This window comes from Periophthalmus magnuspinnatus, chromosome 19, assembly GCF_009829125.3.
Source record: "Periophthalmus magnuspinnatus isolate fPerMag1 chromosome 19, fPerMag1.2.pri, whole genome shotgun sequence".
Lineage (NCBI taxonomy): Eukaryota > Metazoa > Chordata > Actinopteri > Gobiiformes > Gobiidae > Periophthalmus > Periophthalmus magnuspinnatus.
In genome coordinates, this window is record NC_047144.1 from 11,155,535 (window position 1) to 11,180,691 (window position 25,157).

A 25,157-nucleotide genomic window follows, 5' to 3' on the forward strand; every position below is an offset into this window, starting at 1 on the left:
TGAGGTTATATTGCAGCTGCTGTTTTGCACTGCTCATTCACTTAACACTAGAAACACATGCTTTTTCTTAGCTCTATGTTGTATACGTAGATTTTGCTGTTTTGGTGGATAAAATCGGCACCATGTTCGTGCGTAATTCCCCGAGAAGGAGCCACGGCGCTGACGTCTCCCCGCCATGTTTTAATGGGCATCCACTTCTGGCTATGTTCTTCCAAAATGAGGGATCTACACTCCTCTGTGATGACTGGATTATGTTTTTGGAGATCACTTAACGCAGCTTGCAAAGTAGGAGATTTGGGAACGAGCTCTGGAAACGAGAGCGTGGAGTGACAGGCACGGTCCGCATGATGGATTATCAACAAAAGGTAAGGTGTTTCTCACGCGCAAGGCCAAAGCACTGCTGCAGAGGGGCTCAGACACCAAAAGAGCCCCAACTGTTTTCTAGCGTTTATATCCTGTCTATGTTAAGTTACATAACAAGTATTAGCAGTTCATTGTGTCAGGAGAGTCTATTATTTTCTTACGTTGCCCGCGCTATTCACAACCAGTTGCTTAACTTTGAGCTTAACCCGTGAGATGCTGCAACGGCGCCAGACTTCGACCTAAAACAAAAACATCTTTTCATAAAAATGATAAGTTAGGGTTTTAAGTTGAAGTTGAGGCCTGTTGGTGACTGAATAAGGCAGCAGCTGGTTTCTGGACACATGAGACTGACTTTAATGATAATGGTGATGAGGCAAATAATGACCAATAAAGACCCAAATATCAGTCTTTACCTATAGATTTTGATACTAAAATTTGTATTGAAATTGATATTGTTCGCTAACTACTACAAAATGACCACATTTCTTAACATCTTAGAAGGTTTTGTTGTTTTTGATTGCGGTCATGGCGCCATTGCGCACGAATTTCGGTATCGCTGAAAATAGAACATAGCGCGGAAACAATACACGTTGTACAAATATATATCTGCATGATCTTGTATACAGTTGTGATATACGATTGTATTATTTCATCTTTTTAACCACACGTGTGACTAAACCGTTTACTGAATGGACGTTCATTCATTCACTGTTACACAATCAATGACGGTAATGTGCCCTCCCTATAATCAGCCTCTCACAAACAGATGCGAGCAATAAAATGCAATCCATGAAAACTCGAACAAAACCAGCTGGATCTGTATTTCTGAAGAGGGTCATAAAGAGACCAGTGCACCTGCATGAGGACAGAGACCATAGTATTAATATTTAAAACGTATAAAATGGTGATCTTGTTTCACCTATAACGCTTTATGTGTTTTGCTCTTTGTCTGTTTTTTATGGGGCAGTTCTCAGTTCAGTATAGGCCTGATGATCCAAGTATTAAGGCGCATGAAAAACGCAGCCCTTAACTGCAGTGATCTAAGGCCTTTGGGATTGACTGTTTTCAACAACAGTATGAAAAAAAAAATGCATTTCTTACGGCCATGTTGTTTTAAAAGATCATTTCAAAGAGCTAAAGTTGTAGAAAATGTGTAGATTAGACAACCCTGTACAAACAATATAATATAATATAATATAATATAATATAATATAATATAATATAATATAATATAATATAATATAATATAATATAATATAATATAATATAATATAATATAATATAATATAATATAGTATTGTATTGTATTGTATTGTATTGTATTGTATCATATATGTTATATGTATAGGATACAGTAACATAATGCGTCACGCTGCGTCAAAAGCACGTGATTACCAAATATTAATAGAAAAGGGCGTTTCTATTTCTTTTTCATTCATGCTAATCATTAATTAAACGCCAAATCAAATCAATATGATCATTTACATTTTTAAATGTTAAATTAAACGTGGAAAAAAATGTCTTCTAAGGCGTAAAGATCATGAGACGCTAAACCTGCACGAATCACTGCACTGCACAATGTACAGAGTACCTAATGCAGCTTCACTAAGTTTTATATTAATTTTCTCATTGTTTGGTTTATTACCTTTTCATGAATCGTATATTATATGGCTTCACAAGTGCCTTACCGCTTGAGTTTGCAGTTTTAGCAGAGTTTCATTGGTGTCCATTTAGTCCGTAAAGCTCGTGATGATGAGCCTTATAATGAGGTGGATGATGATGGCACGCGGCTCCTGTCCCGTGGCCCTCACAGCAGGAGGCAGTCGGACGTATACAGCAGCAGGGGACCTCACCTTTAGGAAGAGAGCAAATTGGGACATAATTAGAGTTAGTTTCAGTGAAGTGGCTTTACTTTGACAAAGATTTGTCAATAGACGATTGGGACAAATGTTTGATGGAGATGATTATTTGTGCGTAATAGAGGACCATGCATAAAGCTGATTTTGTTTGGTTTTTTTTTCATTATTTTACGGATACGCACAAGTTTGATTCGAGATGCATGATGCATTGTGATATTGTTTGATATTTGGATACAGTGATGTGGCAGAGTGTTTTTTTAAACATGTCTGGTTGATTGTAAGTGACTGAGGTGCGTAAAGACTGACAGGGTCGAGCGCTTCGTTTCGATTCACCGGGGACCCCTGCGCGCAACAAGAGCCCCCCATGGGTGCAGTAGTGCAAGAACAGACGGCGCTGATTGGCCAGAGGTTGATCAGATGGTACACTTCCCCTCTGTATTCAGTGGCACCTCACAACCCCCCCTCTCAGCAAATACCAAATCTCCGATAAAGTAATGGCAAAAGCACTTGGACTATAAAAGACAACAAATCATATCCCTTCGGAGTATATACACCCCGTTGTCCACCCAATGAGTTCGTATTTTGTTAACTCAACTTTCCCCGTGTCTCTGGCGGGAGGACAGGACTCTCTCCTGGGTCAGATACCGCTCTATTCCTCGGGATACAGCGACCCGTTAAGGCACTACTCTAACGCGGCCACGTATGGAGCGGCCAACATGCAAGAGAAAGTCTACCCCGCGTCCTACTACCAACAGTACGGCCGGGCGAGCTGCGACTACAACCCGGTGGGGACTTTTTACAAAGACGCCGATGGTCAGTGCGCCTTTTCGAGTCGCGATGAACAGGCGCTGTTTGTTACGCAGGACCAGCATCAGCAGCGGAAAGTGGCGGAGTGCTCCGAGCAAAGCGCTGTCAACATGAGCAGCAGCCTGGACGACAAGACCTCCACTCTGATCTATCCATGGATGCAGAGGATGAACGCTTGCTCCGCTGGTAGGACCTACTTTGTTAACTCTTTTGTTTATAGTTATTATACTTGGCAAACAATGTGTTAAATGTTACTGGATTTTAGCGTTCTAGACTATACTTTGATATCCAGAGCGTAACTTCACATTCAGTGTCAGTAGAGCAGTCAGACAGACACAGTAGGGACCATAGCGCACCGATGTTTGAGCGCCTCGGGGCTGTCTGCCACATCAACATAAAACCAGACTGTCTCTACTGAACTGTGGCACAAAAGGAACCCATAATATGTTATCTTATACTTTGTGGTTGGCAAGTTTATTTTATTTTTTTATTTCAATGGCTCATTTATTTATTAATTTATTTATTTATCACGTTGGCTCACTTTTGCAATGTCAAAAGACCAAAATACTGTGAAGACTGTGCAAGAAAAGTCGTGTTAACAGTCGAAGTAAATGTAGTTTCAGATCTGTACTACGTTATTAAAAGGTAACATCTAACACAAAATGCGCACCAGTGAGACATTTCAAATACGGTCACGCGCACACGCACAGTGGGCCTGCATCGACCCTTTCACCCGGTCACATGGGCTTACGTTTGCGCAACGATTAAAGCCACGAAATTGAATCCCTAATGACAATAATAATAGGAAATAGTGTGACCTTATAGATTTCTATTGTTTGTGCCAATGACTGCACAAGCACAGTCATGTTGTTAGTGGTAATGTGAGACCAGTTCACATTACACTGATGTACAGACGCCATTGCGCATCATGTTTTTATATGAAGACATTTAGGAAAACAGACCAAAAAAGACAGATGAAAATAATGACAATATTTAGGATATAGGAAAAAGGAGAAAGGATGCTCTTTCTTTTTGCGCAATTAGACTCAAGCTCGTTTATAGCAACCACTGAGAATATCTGTGCTTATTTATATTATATTATATGAAGCTATTCGTGATCTAACTTTTATATATTGATTTTATTTTCATATTAAACTACCACTAACCATTTCTTTTCTTTCTCTAGGCCCGTTTGGGAACAGTGGGCGCAGGGGCCGCCAGACCTACACCCGCTACCAGACCCTGGAGCTGGAGAAAGAGTTTCACTTCAACCGCTACCTGACCAGGAGACGCCGGATAGAGATCTCCCACGCGCTATGTCTGACCGAGAGACAAATCAAAATCTGGTTCCAAAACCGTAGAATGAAGTGGAAAAAGGAAAACAAGCTGCTGAACCCTTCCAAGACCGAAGAGGAGAACGAACAAAGCGAGGGAAAAGAGTTAAAATAATAATAAAAAGTGGACACTGACATTCCTGAAATAAAGTGTATTTCTTTGTAGATAATTCGTGTTTGTAGAGATAGACTTTCAGTGTCTGCACGGTAGATTTTCCATGTGTGCTTGTGCGTTTATTTGAGGACTATGCAAATCCGCCAAAATGTACATATGGTATTTCTTTTATTTTGTAGCTTTGGACCATCTTGTTACCTCATGATTTTGTCCTGTGGCACCAGAAGAGCCTTTGTCTCTTCACTGTACACCCCCTGCTGTGGCTGTGGCTGTCTAGTGTTTAATCTGTGGTCTTTATTACACACTTATCTTGTGCCATATTTCAATTTGTACAGATGAGAAAATGTTCCTTGAATGTTATTTATTGTTGTTCACTTGTGTTTTAATGCACAATGAATCCCGTGTGCAATATTTTGTTTAGAAAATTGTAAATAAAAATAAAGGCTTTTTGATGCAGACTGGAACATGCTTTGGCTCATATATTTTAGTTTATATGTCCAAAAATAACAACACCATTAATGCAAATCAGACTTTACGCACGGTGCGTAAAAGTGCAAACGATGAAAGTTGACAAGTCTTTATTATGTGTTACCTGAGCCTTTTGTGGCCTACATTATCCGCGCGTTACATAAATGACAAATGACATTGAGGCCTTGACAGCGCGCGCTCACGCTCGGCTCGCGTAGATTCCACCTTTGTCCGGAAGATGGCGCTCTCTGCACGCGCGGTTCTTGGGGCGCAGCGGGGAGGCACCATTGACTGGAGCCTAACGACCATTATTTCGTCATCATTTGTAACCATGGAGCATGAATTACCTCTTGAAGTCATCAGAGAGGATTTACGACTGGTCAACAAAGGCACGTGATTCTCGAACGCGCTCCCATATTTGGCCGCATACCTGGCAAAGTACAGTAGGGCTTCATTGCTTATAATTCATGATTGCGTCCATAAATCGTGCAAGCACACAGGATTATAGCGACAAAGATCTACAAATCGAGGCTTTAAAAATCCAAGCAAATGAGCTCTTACTTTGTAAACTCGTTCTCAGGGCGCTATCCAAATGGCTCCGACTATCAGTTACTAAATTATGGGACTAACGGCGCTGTGAGCGGCTCCTTCAGAGACCCTGGCACCATGCACTCCGGGTCTTTCGGCTACAACTACAATGGCATGGACCTAACCGTGAACCGCACCAACGCGGGCAACCACTTCGGTGCCGTGCGAGATGACACCCGTGGATTCGCGCCGGATGCCCGCTACAGACAGACGCCCAATTGCTCGCTCTCATCCCCGGACCCGGTGCAGCCCCAGCCACCTCCGTCCTGCGCAAACAGGGAGCAACTGGAACTAAAAAGCCCTTCTCCACCGTCTGACCGGAGCGCGACCTCAGCCCCCAACAACAAAAACAGCGGAGCGCACTTCACGGAGATAGACGACGGTGGCGCGGTAGTGTCTGAGAGCGAGGAGGGCGCACACGGCAGCGGAGGGTCCAGCTCTGTTCCACGCGCACAGCAGCAGCAGCAGGAGCCCAGTGCCACCTCATCGGCTCCCACAGATTGCCAAACGCCGCAAATATTCCCCTGGATGCGGAAACTGCACATAAGCCATGGTATATGTACATTCATAATATTTGTTTGTGAGGGTCTGTCGTAAATCTGTCAAGTGCATGAGTGAGCAGGTTGTTGCAGGTTACAGCGAGGACAGGGTTTGAAGGTTTGGCTTGTGATCTGGCTTTGAAAATAGTTGTTTGTGTCTGTAGGATTTGAGGCAGAAGCTGTGAAAGTGTGTGTTTACGTCGTGGTTTTGTTGCATGCCTCTCCGCATCACTTCATCTTATCTAAAATCCCATCCAAAACAGCCAGCCACCTTGATGTGTTGTTGATGATTGTGCTGTTGTTGTCGCTGCTAATTCTCTCTATGAAATTGTAGATATGACTGGACCAGATGGGAAAAGGGCCCGAACTGCGTACACCCGCTACCAGACTCTAGAGCTGGAGAAAGAGTTTCACTTCAATAGATACCTAACCAGACGGCGGAGGATAGAGATAGCCCACGCCTTGTGTCTTTCCGAAAGACAGATCAAAATCTGGTTTCAAAACCGCCGGATGAAGTGGAAGAAGGACAATAAACTGAAAAGCATGAGTCTGGTGACAGGAGGCAGCGCCTTCCACAACTGAGTTTTTGGAAGCATCATGATAATTATGAAAAAAATAAATAAAATTAAAAAAAAAATATCCATGAGTACTGTAAAGCTATTGAAAAGGCGCAGCACCTTCCAAGCATGCTATTGTGATAGAAGAAGAAGTATTCCGTGGTCCCAATGCCATTTTTAGTTGTGGTAGCTTAGATGTCATATTTGGAAGAAAAAAAGATGTAAATATTAATAATTGTTGATGCTCTTTCTGTCTCTTGAGGTCGCCATGTTTAGCTCTTTATTCTTCTTGACGGTCTAAACAGGAGTCATTGTACAGTTTAAGAAAATACGAAAAAAACTTCCAAACCATATGCTGCTGTTCATTGAATGTAATGTATTTGGAGCCATTCATTCAAAGCGCTTATAGCTGTATTTTGATGGTTCTCTCTCGTGGCCATTGCAAACCATACATTTTCATAAGAAGCCAATAATGTGTAGCTCTAGGATATTTTGTGCATCTATTGTTTTAGGTCTAATAATTATGAGCAATGCAAATGTATTCAACCTGTCAATGTGATAAATTTTTAGTGCAAAAGGTTATTCTGTGGATATAGGCTGTAAGTGATGTACGCTTTTTTCGCCAATAAGCTTTTTGTATTTGTAAGTGAACTCATAGCGCTTGAAATAAAAGTTTCGACTCAACTGCTTTGTGTTGGATATTTTAAATTAATCCCAAAAAATCCACATTCCATATCAAGCCTATAATTAGACAATACAATGACATAATTAACTTTGAATAAATTTGAACCAAACCAAACACACACACTCACACACACACCAATTTTCTCTGACGTATTTTCCTGGCCCTGTTTTGTGCAAAAGAGAAACTTTCCAAACTTACCTCGTCTTGACCTCAGTCCAACAAGGCGAGGTGGTGCCTACAACAGAAATAAAATCCAAAAAGGCTTACAGGTATAACATGCAATGGCTGAAGTTGGTAAAAATCCCAGCCTTACCAAAGATTGTATAGGGCCTATATTACTTACAGACTGTGAAAAGTCACGTGAGGTCCATAAAGTTGGTTTTATGGTTTTGGGGAGTAGACAATGTACAATATAATTCACAACCTTGAATGAAAGTGACGGCTTAACTGCGTGGATGGGACTGGAAAGGCTGGACTGGACTCAGGAAATGTCCAGTCATATTTAGGTAGCATCTGATGGCACTAAAATTGGATAAACGCCGTGCTTCAAATTAGCCCAAATTTGTTAGAGATCAATTGTTATTTTATTTGTACTAATCCCATGAAATTATTAATGCAGCTTGACAAAATGTACGCTGTATATAAAAAATAAAACGTGACATAGCACATTGAAATTATTTGGGGGAATTTTTCCATTTTGAGGTTACACGCCGTTTGTTTGCCGTGCGTAAAATATGATTCTGTTTAAAAAGCAAAGAAATAAAAAAAAAATCCTTTCTTCTTCAAACACAATGCATTATGGAGAATCTTCTCATGATTTGACTTTAAGACTAATAAGCGCTTTTATGGAGCTGCCACGAGACGAACTTGAGCTGGTCCCGGAGTGATTTATTCTCAAATGTGTCAAGTCACCGCGCGGCCAAAGGTGAAGTTGCGGCCACAGCAGCGAGAGCAGAGCAGAGCTGGACACAGGCCTCGCTGCTTTTAGATAAAGATATGCATCTAAATGAGCTCGTGGCTACTGCCTATTGTCTATAGGCTACTAATAAAAATATAATTATATCACATCTTAAAACTAAGAGCAGGTTTCTATGCTTTACGTAGACTATTTCCCTAGTCTTCTCAAACTCATTTCAGGTAAAAGTAAAATCAGTGGTATTGGCTATGGATCTCAGACATTTCCCACATATTCATAACTATTAAGTGGCAATTTAAGCAGCGTAATGAGCATTGCATATTGATAGGGGTAATCTGCAGCCGGATCTCATGCATTATTCATAGGGACGGGGATCATCGCTGGGTCAGGAGACGACTGCAGCCACAGATGCGTCAGGACGCACGGCTCAGTGCTGCCACACTTTGCACAGTCACCACCAAGAAGTCCAAACCAAGTATTTTTGGGGATGGGTCTGAATTTACACTAGTGTATGGCTGTAATAACTTTTTTTTTTTTTTTTTTTTTGACCATTAATAAAAGTTCTTAAATGTGTAAAAACAATCATTCATTTTAAATACAGTATAACAATATAAACACGATTCTGGATTAAATACAAAAGGCGAATGGCCCCAAAAACATAGGATATAAAATATGAGTATCAGCTAACAACCAATCACAGTAACTTTAAACTATAGTTCATATGTGTAAACTACTTCTAAAATATGCCTTTAAACGTTTAGGCCAATAAATCAACATTGTATATTTAAAATGAAAAGGTAAAATAAGGTCACTGAAAAGAAGAACACTTATGTGACCATATAGTGCAACCACTATTATTTTCTATGTGATTTTATTATTCATAATGCGCTATTATGAACTGGATTTGCAATATTCCTTTTAGTAAACACACAAAAAGAAAACAAAAAACACGCGACAGTAGTTGGAAAAACTATGGGCACCTTTTTCCTCTTTACACAGTGAGCAAAAGGCAGCGGCTCTGCGCACATGTAATAAATGATACGTCAGTGTACTATTAAATATAAATGAGAAAACTATTATTTCACAATTAAACGGTGGATTTGGAGAGGGAGAAAGGGCTGGAGGCTCACCACATCCATAGAATGTGCAACATAGCCTTAACCCTCGGTCAGTGTCCTCATCCTGACATTTGCCAGTATTCATTTGATGATTATAAAATACCTCGTAGCAAACCATGTACGTATTGTGAAACCTGTCCAGGGCCACGGCTCCTCAACATCTGGCTGTGTGTTTGCATGAATTCTTAATAGAGCTCAATAGGAAGTAATGGCACCTTGATTCCGGCAGAGGGAGCTCCAGACCGACAGCTCGCGATGATGGATGAGTTTTCGCTCCTATCACCGGGCCGTGTAGGTTAGACCCTGAACATAGAAAAGCCGTGTCACTGCCAGCGTGTTTATCAGTTATCTCCCATTTTCACTTTCTGCTTAGAGGGCCGCGCATAAAAGCTTTAGTCCTCCTCAATAATTTGAGGTTATTAAGGCTAGATGACAAGGTGGAATACTAGGGACCTTTACAAAGTTAAATAAGTAATAAATGGAAACTTAAGACTTATTATTGCGTCTTTAAAACCTACAGGAAAGGTAGGCTAAATGTCAAACTTATCTGAAGAAAACTGTCAATATGTTACAATATTGACAGTTTGCTACCTAATTTGTCAAGCTCAATTTGCTTATTCAAATTATTCAGGGTAAAGTATAGGCAATAGGTCTACATGATAACAATATTTAGTGAAGTAAACCGAGTAGGAGGACGCCGATGTGTTGTTATCCTGGACATCAAATACAATGTGCAAATCCATCTTATTCGAATAATCTTCTTAATTTTGTTCATACAGTATAGCCTATTTAAAGAGAAAGTTTGGTTAAATAGGCTAAAATCTCCTGTATATACGAGACCACTTGGAAAGACACACCGATAAGACACGTACTGACTGAATACGCACATATCTGTCAGGTTTATACGGCTCTGTTGAGGCTCGTAACGCGCACCAAACGCTCTGGTAAGTGTTTTATGAGAGAGGAGTGTAGACTGTTGTATTTTTGCTACACCAAATGTCCTGACAACAATAATTGCATTGAATTTCATCTTTGACTGTCAAGTTAATTCATTTCAGTTTAATACTGGGCTTAAAAAATAAAGTCTAACACTAAAAAAGAAACTAATCAAACATTTTGGCAATTTAAAGCATTGGTATGCCTCAGTCTATACACTGTTCTCTCCGGTTGTACTTTAAATATTCCTGAAGTATGCAGACCACGTCAGCCTCTCCTCTCCTCAGACTCTGTGACCGGCCGATGACCTGTCATCTATATATACCCTGTAGATCCGAATTTGTGTACATTAAGCAGCAGCCACAAGTTCGTATCTTGGGGAGTATGTAGGTGATGACACTTCAACTCACCCACTACTGCACATGAGCAACGGTAGCCAAAATGTTTAAAAGAGAACTGCAAAAAGTTAACATTAATAACAAATATCATTTATATAAATATTGATTAGGCTAAGTATGTTGTAAATTATAAATAAAATGTATATGACTGATGCGTTACTATAATTAGACATGGAGTTTTAGACATAGTCACAGGCCTGTAGGCGGTGTAAACATGATGCCTCCACAGTTTTTTGGCCCGACATTCTTTGAGATTCTGACATCCGCAGAAAGTTACAATGTGGCCATTGTCCAAAGCATCATTTATCTTCTTTTCACTGCAGCACATGTGCGTCTTGGTCAAGGAGGAGTTTAGTTTGCTGGGAAATGTGAGGACCTTAACAAACAGCTTCCTTTTTCGCTACAGAGTGGACGCCAGGGACAGAGGCACTGGGCTGAGAAGATGGCAAGAAATCCGGGGTAAGTTTACATGAGTTTCTTTGTTGACTATATGGATCTGTGCGTGCGTAAAGAGCGCAGACGAAAGCGCTGCGAGTGTGTGGCATTAAGTTTGATTGAAGGGAGGCGGGATCAACTAAATGTAAAGCGGACGTGTATAGACTTGCCGTGGTCATTCAGAGTTCACGAGTTCACTTCACTGAGCGGCGTTATCTTCAACAGGAGTAGCCTTTGCCCCGCGCATGAACATGAATACGCACGATCCTGCTTATTACGCATTACTCATTAGGCTATAATAACAATGTCCAAACAAATTAGTTCTGTAACATATAGGCCTAAATTAGTCTTGGTTTAGCCTGGATGTGGTCCTTGACTTGTTGCTAGTGAATTCATTTGCTAAAAGTTTGTCTATAATGGTTTATTAGTGCCATATGTATATATAAAATTTATATCACTTTTCAGTTAAACGCCTAAGCCTTTGTAAATGAGATCAGGAAGAAATTTTACTTCCAGATCTGTCATGCAAAATGCTATTTCAGATAAGATTGTCTGTATGAATTTTCTTATCATAAAATATTTCTTATTGAGAGTATTTCCACGGGTAAAATTAAGAGGGACAGTTAGAGTTGGCTGTTGCTTCGGCTGCCTTTGAATTAAATCAGCGCCATAAATCCCTTCATGTGGACACGCGGTTCCTGCGGCTAATTGCAGAGCGCAGCATTTGTCAGCAGGCCCATGGGATGACTGCTGTGACTGAGGACCAATTACTGTATGAACCATCGGAGTGAAGACCTGACATAGAAGCCATCTTGTAGTACGCACGTTATTTGTTTGCGCGCGCTTTTCTTTGTTATTTGTGAAAACAAGCACCTGCCACTGTCTCATGTTAGGTGATCTATAAGGCCAAAAGACATCCCTCTATTGTACACCATAAATGTTAAATTTAAAGCGGGATTATGGCTGTAAGTGTCTTTTGGAAATGACCATAAATCCTGGTTATGCTCCTCAAGACCTACACATTTGCCTGTATTTATAGTGTTTAACAGAAGCTAGACAACTTTATGGCACTAAACGCTCTGGCGCTATAAATGTTAGTCTGAAGGTTTGAGTAAGGACTTGACAGAGGAACAACTGTATTGTATTTTAACCTACTTTAAATAATGAATAGCAATGTTGGTCAAAATGTCTATTAAGTAAAATTGGAATTAATTTTTTATTATGATGAATTATCTGTCTGCTCTTGGACAAGACAATTTTGAGTAAATGCTTTGCAACCCTCATCCAAGAACACGGATATGTTACAATACGATAACTGGTATTATTTATTCAAGATCTTTGACTGTTTCATATGTTCAGGCATAATAATCTGCATGTTGGTTGGTTTTAATACATGGTTGCGAAAAGTGTGAGAAATCGCATGCCTGTGTTCGCAAATGATTGACTCATGGTTTATGATCAGACACTGAGCATTTTTCTGTTTTATATGGTTTGCCAAACAAATACAAATATTGGTTTAAAATGTGCATTAATAACATGATATTTTATAACCTCAACTGCCATTATTAACTGACTGAGAAGATGAGTGTAGAGCAGTGTTTGTGTGTGTGTTTTATCCTTCACTAATTTGACAGGCCAATTTTTGAGAGTCCTAGTAGTAAAATTATGTTTAAGACGGGAAAGGAAAGATATGTTTTTGGCTTTGAATTAGAGTGAATATGTACCACAACCATTGGAGTTGGTATTGCAATGGCATGTCATCAGTGTTCTCAGGCTACCACTACTTTTCCAGTCAGAAACTTCGATCAATAGTCTGAAAAATACCTTTAGTAGTGGTTTAGCCCTTGTTTGATCGTTGCTATTTAAAACCAAGCCATATCTTTATATTCAATTTAATACAGTTAAAAGCAGCATTCAGATACATTGTTACTGCATTCTCCAACCACAAGAGGTCACAACACAATGAAATGCTTGTGCCTGTCCCAAGCCAGGATACCATGAGAGCACAGCCAACATAAAATATGCCAAATAAATATGTGACCCTATAACATGGCTCTTTCTACCTTTGAGGGGCTCTGTGCTTGTTCAGGGGCCCTTATTTATGCAAAACTGATTGATTGGGTATAAACAATTTTACATGCAAAAATACCATACTGTTTTTACAAAAATCAACACAAATACTTGACTCAAATTTTAGTGCCCTCAAGTGGCTGGTGTGGCCCTGTATATTTGCACAGTCTGCCTATGTCAGGAAACACCATCGCCTATTGTGAAGTGTGACATGTAGAGTGTGGATGGAAGAAGCCGAACAGGAAAGTTATCGCAAAGATTTTATTCTGCACTTGTTGTACATCTACAGTTGTGGTATGTGTCATGTCCCCACAAGTGTGAAAACATTGATGTGCGTGTTTTTGTGTGTGAGAGATTTGTCATTACCACTCTGAAAGGTGTGCAACAGCGCCCCCTGTATGCGGGCTCTTGATGATGACGAGGTTTAAGTGGAGCTCGGTGTGGTCACAGATAGGAGTGTTGTCACATGTGAGTGATGGATATAGATCATAGACACAGCAGGCTGTTCTGTCCTGTTCACTGTGCGGCCAATGTCCCCAACGCCACCCCATCGTGTGAACTCAAGAGATCAGTTAGACAGTAGAGTCCTCACAGCATTTTGTGTTTTAGAGGCAAAGAGGTTATCATCAAGTGAGCTGCTGTGGTTGTTGTTGCTGTCCCTAATCCACCCAACTACAATTAAATTACTACATACTCAACAATTAAAGGTAATTATTAACATTTCCATTAAGGTGGAGATGTTAGTCTTTCCAAAGATCTTGTTAGTCCTCCTATCCCAATCCTGTTCATTTTAATGGGTAACACTAAACTTACCCTATTGTAAATGTAATAATAAGAAAGTAGTGGCTTTATTAGTATATGGAGCTCCTATTTATGTCATAAGTAAACCATTAACCTATGAAATGAAGGATGTTTTTGTCCAATTCAGTTCTTTAGTCTTCAGTCTCCACTGTTGTTTTGGTGTTCAGTTTTTCATCTTCTTTTTTAATTTTAGAGACAATATAGATAAGATATACACTTCCTTAGTTCAGATCATTAATAGGCATCTCAGAATGACACTATTTGTTTTGGTTTAGACTCCTGTAAAATACATTTATTATTATTGTTGTGTCTGCGCTCAAACTTTGATTCAGCAAAGGCCTATAGACCATCATTAAATCATAATAATCCACAGCTCGCGTGCCACTTGTAGTTCGTTTATTAAAAGTTGTGCGTCCTTGTTTTGTGTCAAACGGCTCGGAGATCAAAGACATCCATTTGGCGTTAATTTGTGTCCCTTGGTTAAATATTACCTCTGAGAACCAATCAAACCTATCGAACAGGGATGAAGATGAGCGATCAAAGCACCACCAGACTGTACGATCGATGCCCTGTCACAGTCCGACTGTCAGCATGTTGAACCCGGGTCCATACTGTAAAAGGCCTCGTTACGCACGGAGACTTCTCTCTTAATGACCATTGCTGACCACCGTCTTGCTTTAACTTTATATATTGCTTTCACTCTGTTAAATCCCACAACTAACAAAGAAAGGGGAAAACCTCATTACCCAAACTAAATGTAATGCACTTTCTATGTGGAAGTGATGGCAGGACTAAATGAAGCCTGGCTCATTGTGCGAAGCCCCGGTCTAAATACTGATAGCTTTCTGTGCATGAGCAATTTATGGCATCTCTGTCTGGCATCGCTCCTAAAGGGGACTTCAGCCATGTTGGGATTTATTATAACACCGCTGGACACGTTCCCAGCGCTGTTTAAACTAAAAGAGATGTGACTGGGTGGCTTTTCACAATGAAAGGGCTCCAATTTCTGCTCAAATGCGTAATGGTTTTAAATGACGGAACGGCTCATTTTCATTATGTTAGGATAACTTTATTTTTCCATTTTCCAATAAAGATTCTTATACGCTTTTGACCTCCCTTTGTTTCTTCTTGACCACATTGAGCTTTAATTGTCACATTAGTCCAGTGCGTAAAATCCTTCTTATCTTTATCGCTGACTATGTCCATACATGATGTTGCGTGATCAGCAGGAATAGGCTTCTTTTTCCACGCGCGCACATTGGGTGACATTGCGTGAGGAAAAATGTTACGCAGCGCGGTGTGAGCTGTGCAGAAACACTAGTGTCCACTCAGCCTCAGCCCACTGGCATTCAAAGGCACACCGTGACGCCCGAGACGCACTAATAATCAACACACAACCACACGCGAGGATTGTTATTCCAAAATTATCAGCGACATTTTTTTTTTCTTAAGGTGAGAAGAGGAGCCGTTGTTGTGCGTTTGGGATTGTTTTAGCCCGCGATGAATGTAGTTTCGGAGGTAAGGCAGCCGGCTGTTGTGCCGCGGACTGGGCTATGTGTCTTTATGATTTACGATCCTGACTCGAGCCACGGTTCACCCAGAGTTCATAAAGCTGCATGCCTCCAGACTTATTCTCCCTCTCTCTCTCTTTTCCTCGCCTTTCTCTTTCTAATTTTGCCCTTTCGTTGGAACCAAATACCGTTTTTAATCGCGCCTTTTATTGTTACAAACGTAGCTTATAACAGCTGCTGCGTAATGACACGTTTTATAGCTCTCTATGTGTTTGACATATGTATCCATCGTAACACTGACACGCCTCTGGCTTCTATTTATTTTATTTTATAACCAATAATAGCTGATAACGACTTGTTATTTTTGTGCGTTTAAAAATAGGCCCGGTTATGGCGCACAGCTTTGGCGCGCAATGAGAATTAAAAATGTATAGCCAGTGCCTTTGATATTCATGATATAAATTTCGTGTGTTGATAAATGGGCTCTTGTTTGTTACAATTTGTTATTGGTGGCATATTTGTTTAGAAAGTAATTTGTTTTCTTGTGGTTTCTGAAATAGATTTACAAAAATACCGCCAAAGTTCATGCATTTTACAAAAGAAAATACATTTAGAATGTAGGTTAGAACAACAAAAATTTAGGAAAAAAAAAAAAAATACCAATCAAAAGTATGTGCTTTATTCCTTACATACCAAAGAAATTATTTGATTTATTATATTTTAGGTTCTTGTTTGATTTTTTTGTTGTTGTTTTTTTAAAAGGATGTTGATTACAACCAAAAGTCTAGGTTTTCTCTTTGCATATTTGCTTTAGGAGAGTATGGCTATTGATGTCAGCGCACTATTGAGTTGATAAGATGGATCATTCGGTCTCCTCCCTGATTCTGTCTGTGTCTATTTTGTCTCTGCACTTAGGCCAGAAGCTCGGCGCTCTCTGGAAAGCTGCCATGTGACATTTGGCTGCCAGCGCTCTGTCACAAGGTCAAAGGGGCCCCGGCAACGCGCACTTAATGGAAACGCACAGAGTTCCACACAACGTCCACCAAAATCACTTCTTGGGGATTTCTCTGGAAAACGGTTTTGCTCCTCAACCAGCCACACACCAAAACAAGCAACGGCAGCACAGACAGAGCGGGCAGACTGGAGAGACGCCTGGGAGAGGAAACCCCAAGTGTAGCATGAGTAAAAAGATCTTTCCTTGGATGAAAGAGTCCAGACAGACCAATGAGAAACACAGGAGCCAGACGAGCATTGCAGGTCTGTATCAAATCAAACAGGGCCTTTTCATTTGATACAATGAAATCTCACACTGAGGACAATTCTGCTCTGTCTGCTTCCTCTTTTAAAAGATTTAGCAATTAATTAAACAGGGGCCTGAGATACCAGCTGCACAACATCAATACAATATTACAAAGCAGATCTCTGGAAACACTATTTTGTATGTTAATGCAAGGCTTTAAACAATACTGTATATAAAACCATGTTCTTGTATACTGACAACGTTTCAAGTAACACTGTAGGTCCAATGTCTCTAATAAACAAACATTAAACCTGAGATTTTACAGATGCGAACACACATGGTCATGTCATTTCAGTATAAACTGAAACAAAATGCTCATCATAGTTCTGAATGAGTTCAATGTCACTTGAATATCACCCAGCCCTTTAATGAGATTTTCCAATCCCTATAGCCATATTCATGTTTTACATTTGATGATGCAAAACGTTAGGTAGGGCTATTTATCTTTAATATAGAAAGAGCATTTAAGGTTTATTGTAACAAGATAAGAATGTAAAACTGAAATCTATATTTATGAACCTCTTCTGTCTTTATCCACAGATTCCAATGACAAGTGCGCTAGCGCGTCCCCGTCCTCGAAACGCACGCGCACAGCATACACGAGCGCGCAGCTCGTGGAGTTGGAGAAGGAGTTTCACTTTAGCCGGTATTTGTGCAGACCCAGGCGCGTGGAGATGGCCAATCTACTGAACCTGCACGAGCGCCAAATCAAGGTTTGGTTTCAGAATCGGCGCATGAAACAAAAGAAGGATGAGCGCGTGAAGGGCCTAGGAACATCTTGCTCCCCCTCTTCACCCTCCGAACCAGATAGCCCCACCCTCTCCAGCCTGGGCTATGTGCATTTGGGTCCAGATATCCCAGTGTCCCCTCCACCAAAAGTCCAGCTGCAGTCCATGACGTACCAAGAGACAGAACACTTCTCCAAATACGCAGCTCCCGGAGGTGACCCTCGCTTTACGCACGGGCCACAATTTAACGCGGACTTTGACGCGCACGGCCACTCGCACGTGGTGGGACTAAACGATCCTCAAGGCTCATATTTCTCTCATAGCTGCCCTGCTCAGGACAGAATCATGCAGGCTCCAAAGCTGACTCATCTGTAGCACGTTTGGCTGGACTTTAGTCTGTGTTGTGGATAGGCCAAATTATAGTCTGACACAATGGTATTTTAATTTCCTCCCCGGATTTATTTATGCACAAAGATATCTCCGTATTTATACAACAACTATTTTTAATTTCAGTTAAATGGATAGTTTAAATTTCAGTCTAAGACATTAGCTCTCCAACTAATTATAATTGTTTTTCCATTGCAAACGTTAGGTTTTAACTTGTTTCAGTAGTTCCCAGATCAAGTACACAACGTGAATACAGTGAAGCAGCCGGAAAACACCAAAGCCTCTCTTTTTGTTGCAGTTTAATGAGTACTTAGCTCTATAATGCAGCATTAAGCCGTAGTTAATTACCGAGCCCTTACGGGTGACTGTGGACGTGATAGGTTTGGGATGATATTGCAATGTGGCCTCAGTGGTATTAGACTTTTCTTAAAAGAAAACAGACCAGCCTTTTGTGCTTTATGCCAAAAGTGGGCCACACAAGCTGCCAATCAGTAAAAGAGCGAGTGATGGATCACTGGATCCACGTTCGCTTTTTCGATCAGGATTTGATTCCCGTCTTCTCAATTGTAAACATTTGAAGAAAAATCCAGCCATGTTTAGGGTAACCAGCATTTGTCTTATTGGCATTCATCTATATTTAAATTTCGCATTAAAAATTAATAACAGTGAAACAGGAATAGTGATTAATATTGACAAGTGTGGCAAAGTAAAAACAAAAGTTGATCAATTCTGAGGAATAGCCCAATATACTTTAATGCATGCGCATGACTCTTAATGGCCGAACAAAGCATCAACAAATCATCTGCACGTAACATCTTTAAATTACCACTTTAGTTAATGTATTGAGCGCACATTAGAGTTGCAAAGTATTTGATTCACAGTGCACATTTTACGCCACCTGCTTGTCATGAAGATGTTACAACAAATTAGCATTTGTAAAAAATACAAAAATAAAAATAACCCTAAAAGATTTATGTCACAGTTGCATTTATTTATTTCTTTTACAGCATTAACTTAATCAAATAGAATCCCCATGTTGTTTTACTTTATTATTTATCCCCAGTATTCAAAAAATATGGTTTAATGGTGTAGGCCTCCTCGGCTGTGGTGCTAAATGTCATTAAAGATCAAATTTCCCTCTCACCTCTCGCCATAACATTATTATAGTAATGATCTTTTTATGGTTGGTTACATACACATTGTCACTCTTTTAATGTGATTTTTAAGTCCTTGTAAGGCGAAAATGGGCCTTGATGTTTGTTCTTATCAGATGGATGAGCGCGTTTGATTGAAGCGTTTGTCATGTAAATACGAGGCGTTTGATGGACGAGCCCACAGACATGACAGAGTGTCCCCGGCCTCTCGCCATTGGCCTTTAGCAGGTCACATGGTGTGTCAGGAAGGTGATATGAGGGTGGAAGGCAGTTTTACAGCTTTGACATACTACCTAGAAGGTTAGGGCAAGGAGCACCATTAATGACTGCTCAGCTTTGATCGATTTTAGGAGCAAACAATAGGTGAAGTTTGAAGATGAACTCATACCTAGACTACCCAGTTTGTACCAGAGGTGCTAACCTCTTCAGTGCCAAGGCCGGATATCACAACCTGAACCACGGATACATGACCAGCTCGTGCGCAACAAGTGATACTTACGCACCGGACGGACGTTTAATTGCAGCGACTACGGGGCCCCATCAGACCCCAAGTTTACCTCCTCTTCACCACCAAACACACGTTAATCTTGACGTGCAATTCACACCACCGGGAAACTCTCTGTATGGCCCGCCGCTGGAGTACGGGCATCACCAATACGGCTTAGCGCCAGAGCAAGACCGGGGCTATATGCACGCGCAAGTGTCGCCCATTGGGACAAACGTGTCTCCTTATACGGGAGAAAGCTGCGGGACTGTCGCTCAGGGTGCACAGTACATGCACTACAACAGCAGCGGGGAGCAAAGACATCAAGATTACGCAGAAAACGTGTATACAAGACTTCCTGTACCGAGCAAGGAGAAAGAAGTTGAGGAGACAAAAACTTTTGACTGGATGAAAGTGAAGAGAAATCCTCCTAAAACAGGTTTGTAGGCCTCTAACAACTATTATGATAAGCTGAAACTAATACAAAAGCAACAAAGAGCCGTGCGTAAAACTTACATAATTTCTGTATTTATTTCCATCATGCCATTACAGATTGATTTTGATTTACTTTCTCATCATTCATTTCATCACAGCTGCCCTGTCGGAGTTTGGGGTCCCCAGCCAGCACAACGTGATCCGCACCAACTTTACCACTAAACAACTGACGGAGCTGGAGAAGGAGTTTCATTTCAACAAATACCTCACCCGGGCGCGCAGAGTGGAGGTGGCCGCCAGCTTGGACCTCAACGAAACGCAGGTTAAAATATGGTTCCAAAACCGCAGAATGAAGCAGAAAAAACGTGAGAAATCAGGATGCGTTTTTGGCAATAGTTCTGCAAAAATGGACAAACACAGTAGCCCTGATAACTCTCCAAAAGTCAAAGGGAAAAACTGTTAACAATAATGACACTTTTAAAAATGTGTTTGGATAGGGACCAAAGCAATTTTCTACAACTTCCCTATCCAGCCACGCCATTCCCAATCACACTGTGAAAACTGTGGGACTGAACTGAACAGGGTATGACTGACTCTGGTTTGTGCATTATACTGTGAATGGACTGCAAAGACAAATATCTATCATCTTTAAATGTTTTTGTATTCTCCTTAGTTGTTTTGTGTTGAAGCACTGTAATAGTCAGTGTCATTGTTTTGCACTATTTATTTACAGGGTATTTTCCAATGAATGTCCACATGATTTTAAGTAAAATATATAAATCACCTTATACTTGTGTCTTAAACAAAGTAAAAAATAGAAAATATTTACTTTTTCAAACTACTTCTTCACTCCACAGAAATATTTCCTTTTGAGTGATGTCCTCTGTAGAGTCCACTTGCATAATGTGACAAGAGAAATCTTTCACAACACATGGGGTGGTTCCTAGTGACCTTTTCACCCTCAAATACCTCCAGGGGCTCTAAACATGACAACAAACTCCAGGGAACCAGGTCTCACCCTTGATTTGTTACCCAAATTCACCTCGAACATGAGTGACACAGGTTCTTCTCATACCTTCACAAGCGATTACATTAATATCGAAGGCACACCGACATATAGTGACTAAAAATAGCAGATCATTTGACACCACTGTGCGTTTCTTGACCTCACCTTTAGCCAAACATTTGCCAGAACCTGACAACCGAGTTTCAAGTGATGGCACCATGGACAGGAGTTTCAATATTTGCACTGGGTGTTAGGTTAGCACACACACTTTGGGTCCCAGCAGCACTGGCCTGTCCGTGCCCTTCTCCCAAAGAAGAGGTTCAACCAGAGTTCAGCCGCAGATGAATGCAGGGCCAATCTGTCAAGACACCAGAATGAGTTTGAGAAGTCCACTCTGGGCCTCCTACTTGAGAGGTTAGCAGGTACTTTTTAAATATACAATAAAGGTACAGGCTTTTTGGTCAATGTTCGTCATTGGAATTAAATTATTTGTTCATTTAAGTACATTTTAATGTTCTAGATAAAAAAGTTAGATGTAAGGTTGTTATATAGTTATCTACCTTAATTTTTTACTTCATATTTTAATTCTTATGCAGTTCTTGTACTTTACGTTGCAATACTGAAATTTCCCATTTTGGTACAAGTAAAGGTTGACTCATATTATTTCAGAGGAATAAAAATCTGCCATATGTGCAGAAGGCTATATTTAAATGAAAACAGTTCAGTAATACCTTGAACAATAAAGTTACTAATTACAATCACTGATTTCATTTGAATTGAGTTACGATTTAATGAGCTTAAACATATTTCTTGAGAACAGAAGTAAATTACACAATGAGATGCACTTCTTTTACAACTATATTAAAAATTAATATGACCCCGAACAGTTGAAGTTACAGTTGAAATAGCATATGGCCCATTACTGTAAGTTGAAAAAAGGTTTAAGGGGTTTGCTGTTGGTGTCTGCGTTTCTCCACAAAAGCCAAACACTAACACAAGTTGCAAGGCCAAGGACTGGATAGGCGACAATCGATATGGTGAAGGGTGACAGATTCAACAACAAAAGCATTGCCTGGTGCAGAAAACAAGCGTGGGACTTCATTCTGGAGGTGTGATCCCTGCCATCTCTGTAGGTAATACCTCAGTGCTCCCAGTGGGCTCTCCATCTGGAAGTGTCAAAGCCGGGGCTGCAGCCAACACCAGCGTCAAGACAGATGTTCAGAGCAGAGGAGAGAGGAGGAGGCCGTTTTTCACCTTTGGATTAGCACTGCGCCCATGGCTTTCTGTTGGAGAAATGTAGGTCACGCACAGGTTTGTTTAATGTTACAATGAACACAAAACAATCAGCTTCGGTACAGTGAGAACATAGTGTAAGTGACTGTGAAAACATGAGCGCAAAATCCTTCATACTCCAGGCCAAATGTTGCCTTGTACTGTATATTTTAATGATGCTGAAAGATGTGTTCCAGTTAGTTGTTCCTAATTGATAAGACAACTAGTATCAGAAGTAGATACTCATTTGAACAGGTATTGATACTGAAAATAAATTCATGAATAGGACAAAATCTCACCATTATTATTTTACTTAAAATAACATTTTATTGTCTAAAAAGTTATGTTAATTTAAAAATTATTTTCATTATACTTTTTGGGTATTTTGAAACATCAACATTCAGTTCATGTATTAATAGACTGAAATATTAACTAAAATAAAAAATACAAATAATAGGATGCACTTCAGAACCTGTTTTATGAAGATGTCATTGGTTTGCCTTGAATGTACCACAGTATGACATTAAACTTATCTCACTATCTCCGTGGAGACAAGCAGAGGGCACATCGAGGTCATATTTGTGGAGAGGCAACAGTGCTCACAGTCAGATTCCCTATTTTTCAAGGTATTTCTGTGCAATCTAATCTATAATATATAAATGCATGATATATAGGTTTAATGCCCTACAGTGGAACATTCCAAGGAAAACAATATTATCTCCATGGAGACCATGGAAGATCCCCCCCCCCACTTTTAAAATTACTCTTGTACCCATAGGAGTGATTTTGGGCTGTACCTCCCAGCGTAATATTAAGATGCACTGTATACAACCTCTTTCACCTCTGTTATCTTCACATCTCGAGCTGTCCTGCCCCCTTCTGCACTTTGTTTGAGGTCAGCCCAGTCCTGTTTGTACCCCATGCTGCTTGCAGTTGTTGCAGGCTCTTTTACAAGTCTATTGCCAGGCTCACTTCCTTGGTTTTTTACCAGTTCCTCTGTCGCATGTCACTCCACAGGGTCTCGCAGCTTCAAAGGCCATCTTGATACAGTATTCATGGGTTAAAGGGGGTTGGTTGTCTGAAAAATGAAACAGATGTGGTTCTGTATGATTATATAGCACTGATGTAGGTTCCTCAGTTATTGGAGAAGTTTTACATAGTTGCAGTAGTGACACTGAAGTCTTAACTACCTAGGACAATTTACTTTAGGACTCTATGGATGAAAATTACATTAAGCTAATTAACAACAATAAAATAAAATACATTTTTAGGATACTCTGTTTTCCATGTAAATGACAATAGGTAAATACATTTTTAAAAAGTATAAAATTCAATAATTCAAAATCAGTGTACAAATCATTTCTTATTATTGGTAATCAGTGATGGGTTGGATTTTTCATTTTTTTTTTTAAACTGTATTAAATACAAACATACTAGTACCAATTTAGGAAGGATAAATGCTAATTTTCAGTGAACAGACATTTGTATAACTTGGTGTACCCCTTGGACAGATGACTATCATTTAAACAATTTTAAAAGCTGCACTTGTTAAACACTTAACCCATTAGAGTAGGATCATCTTGATTTTTATCACCACTGTTAATGTAAACAACTTTAACTAAAGCCTGTTGGGCAATGCTGCCAGGTTATGACTGTGAATTTCCATTATCTTCCCTCTTTGTTGTGGCTCTTTTTAGCCAAGGCTGGGCAATTTCTGACAACCATCCCCCCTCCATGAGTCAGACTCGATTGGATCTGGAAGCACCGCCAACCTGAAGCCCCAGAAGCAGAACAGCAGCAGCCTCTTGGGTCCCTTGCGCCTGCATCCTTTCCCCACTCCATCAGCATAGTAACTGAGAAAGACAAGTGACTTGGCCAGGGTTAACGTCTTAATACTCCCTGGGATTGCCTCCAGGATCCAAATGGCTACCCCTAATAGTTTTCCTCTTCCGCGTTGCTGTCAGAACGCCATGACTATATGCCGTAAGAAAAACAAGAGCAGCTGAGAGGCAGAGTAACGAAGCAGCACGATGGAATAATGAGGGGTGGTGAGGGAGAATAATCCAGGCTTGCTTTGAGAAATTTGCTTTTTGGGAAAACAGCTAAAGATCTTCGACTTTCTTTTGCTAATTTACCACGGCTTAACACTTTGCATGGAAGCCTGTACACTTGAAATTAAAGCTGCCCATTGCTCAGAGCCCAGGAGGGGAAAACCAGAACTCAATCAGTGTCACGTCACATGGTTCAAAGCGGCCAATTCGATGGTGCCAGGGGCTTGAGAAATGCAAGGTGACAGTTCATTTTAACAGTGACAGTGTGTCGGTCTCGCTTGCTGGTTTCCCAGTCAATTCCCAGCGAGCAGTGAAGGTTGAGCGAGAGACAGACAGCAGCCCCCCACCCTCCTCCTCACTCGCCCATCGACCCCTTCGCTGCTTTGTATTCCAATTAACTGGACAGCGAGAGAGGCGAGAGAGTGCGCATACAAGGCACAAGGCAGACACATATACTGTCCTCCAAGCTTTCTGTATCTCTTTTCTCTATCGATGCCATCAGTGCTCCTCTATTCACTTATCTTTTGCCCTGCATTATCCATCTACCCATCTTTTTATTATATATTTGGGAGTTGGCAATGTTGACAAAAAATAATATCTTGTTTTTCTCATCCTGATAACCATACAACTGTTCAACAATTAACCCTTATGTAATAGATAACCTCATGTTATGCCAAAGCCAACATTTTTATCTGTGCACTGTTTGTCCTTACCCCATCTCTTGTACATAGCCTAGATATATTTTACATCTGCTATGTTTTATTCTACTTGTACATATTCAACTCTGTATAGCTTAATACACAGGTCTTAAGCTATTTTTGCCTCTTTAATTATTTCGAA

At 40.4% G+C, this 25,157-nt stretch overlaps 4 protein-coding genes across 5 annotated transcripts; all 4 read left to right on the forward strand.

The window, feature by feature from the left end:
• Positions 1–36: 36 nt before the first annotated feature.
• Positions 37–17,971, forward strand: LOC117387377 (homeobox protein Hox-A3-like). Of its 2 annotated transcripts, XM_055229535.1 has the most exons (4): positions 37–365; positions 11,090–11,142; positions 16,416–16,757; positions 17,341–17,971. In XM_055229535.1, exons 3-4 carry the CDS (start codon positions 16,511–16,513, stop codon positions 17,901–17,903), a joined length of 810 nt encoding a protein of 269 aa, XP_055085510.1. In that variant the 5' UTR covers positions 37–365; positions 11,090–11,142; positions 16,416–16,510; the 3' UTR covers positions 17,904–17,971. The 2 variants fall into 2 exon arrangements, with proteins under 2 accessions (XP_055085510.1, XP_033840767.1); XM_033984876.2 differs by lacking the exon at positions 37–365 and having other exon boundaries at positions 11,033–11,142.
• On the forward strand, positions 2,539–4,851 carry hoxb6b (homeobox B6b). Its single transcript, XM_033984724.2, has 2 exons — positions 2,539–3,215; positions 4,216–4,851. Exons 1-2 carry the CDS (start codon positions 2,792–2,794, stop codon positions 4,476–4,478), a joined length of 687 nt encoding a protein of 228 aa, XP_033840615.1. The 5' UTR covers positions 2,539–2,791; the 3' UTR covers positions 4,479–4,851.
• On the forward strand, positions 5,321–7,279 carry hoxb5b (homeobox B5b). The gene is made up of 2 exons (XM_033984690.2): positions 5,321–6,087; positions 6,408–7,279. Exons 1-2 carry the CDS (start codon positions 5,496–5,498, stop codon positions 6,653–6,655), a joined length of 840 nt encoding a protein of 279 aa, XP_033840581.1. The 5' UTR covers positions 5,321–5,495; the 3' UTR covers positions 6,656–7,279.
• A 1,044-nt stretch (positions 17,972–19,015) lies between the features above and the next one.
• hoxb1b (homeobox B1b) lies at positions 19,016–20,800 on the forward strand. The gene is made up of 2 exons (XM_033985361.2): positions 19,016–19,992; positions 20,147–20,800. The coding sequence occupies exons 1-2, from the start codon at positions 19,446–19,448 to the stop codon at positions 20,449–20,451; spliced, it is 852 nt and encodes a 283-aa protein (XP_033841252.1). The 5' UTR covers positions 19,016–19,445; the 3' UTR covers positions 20,452–20,800.
• The last annotated feature ends 4,357 nt before the right edge of the window (positions 20,801–25,157 follow it).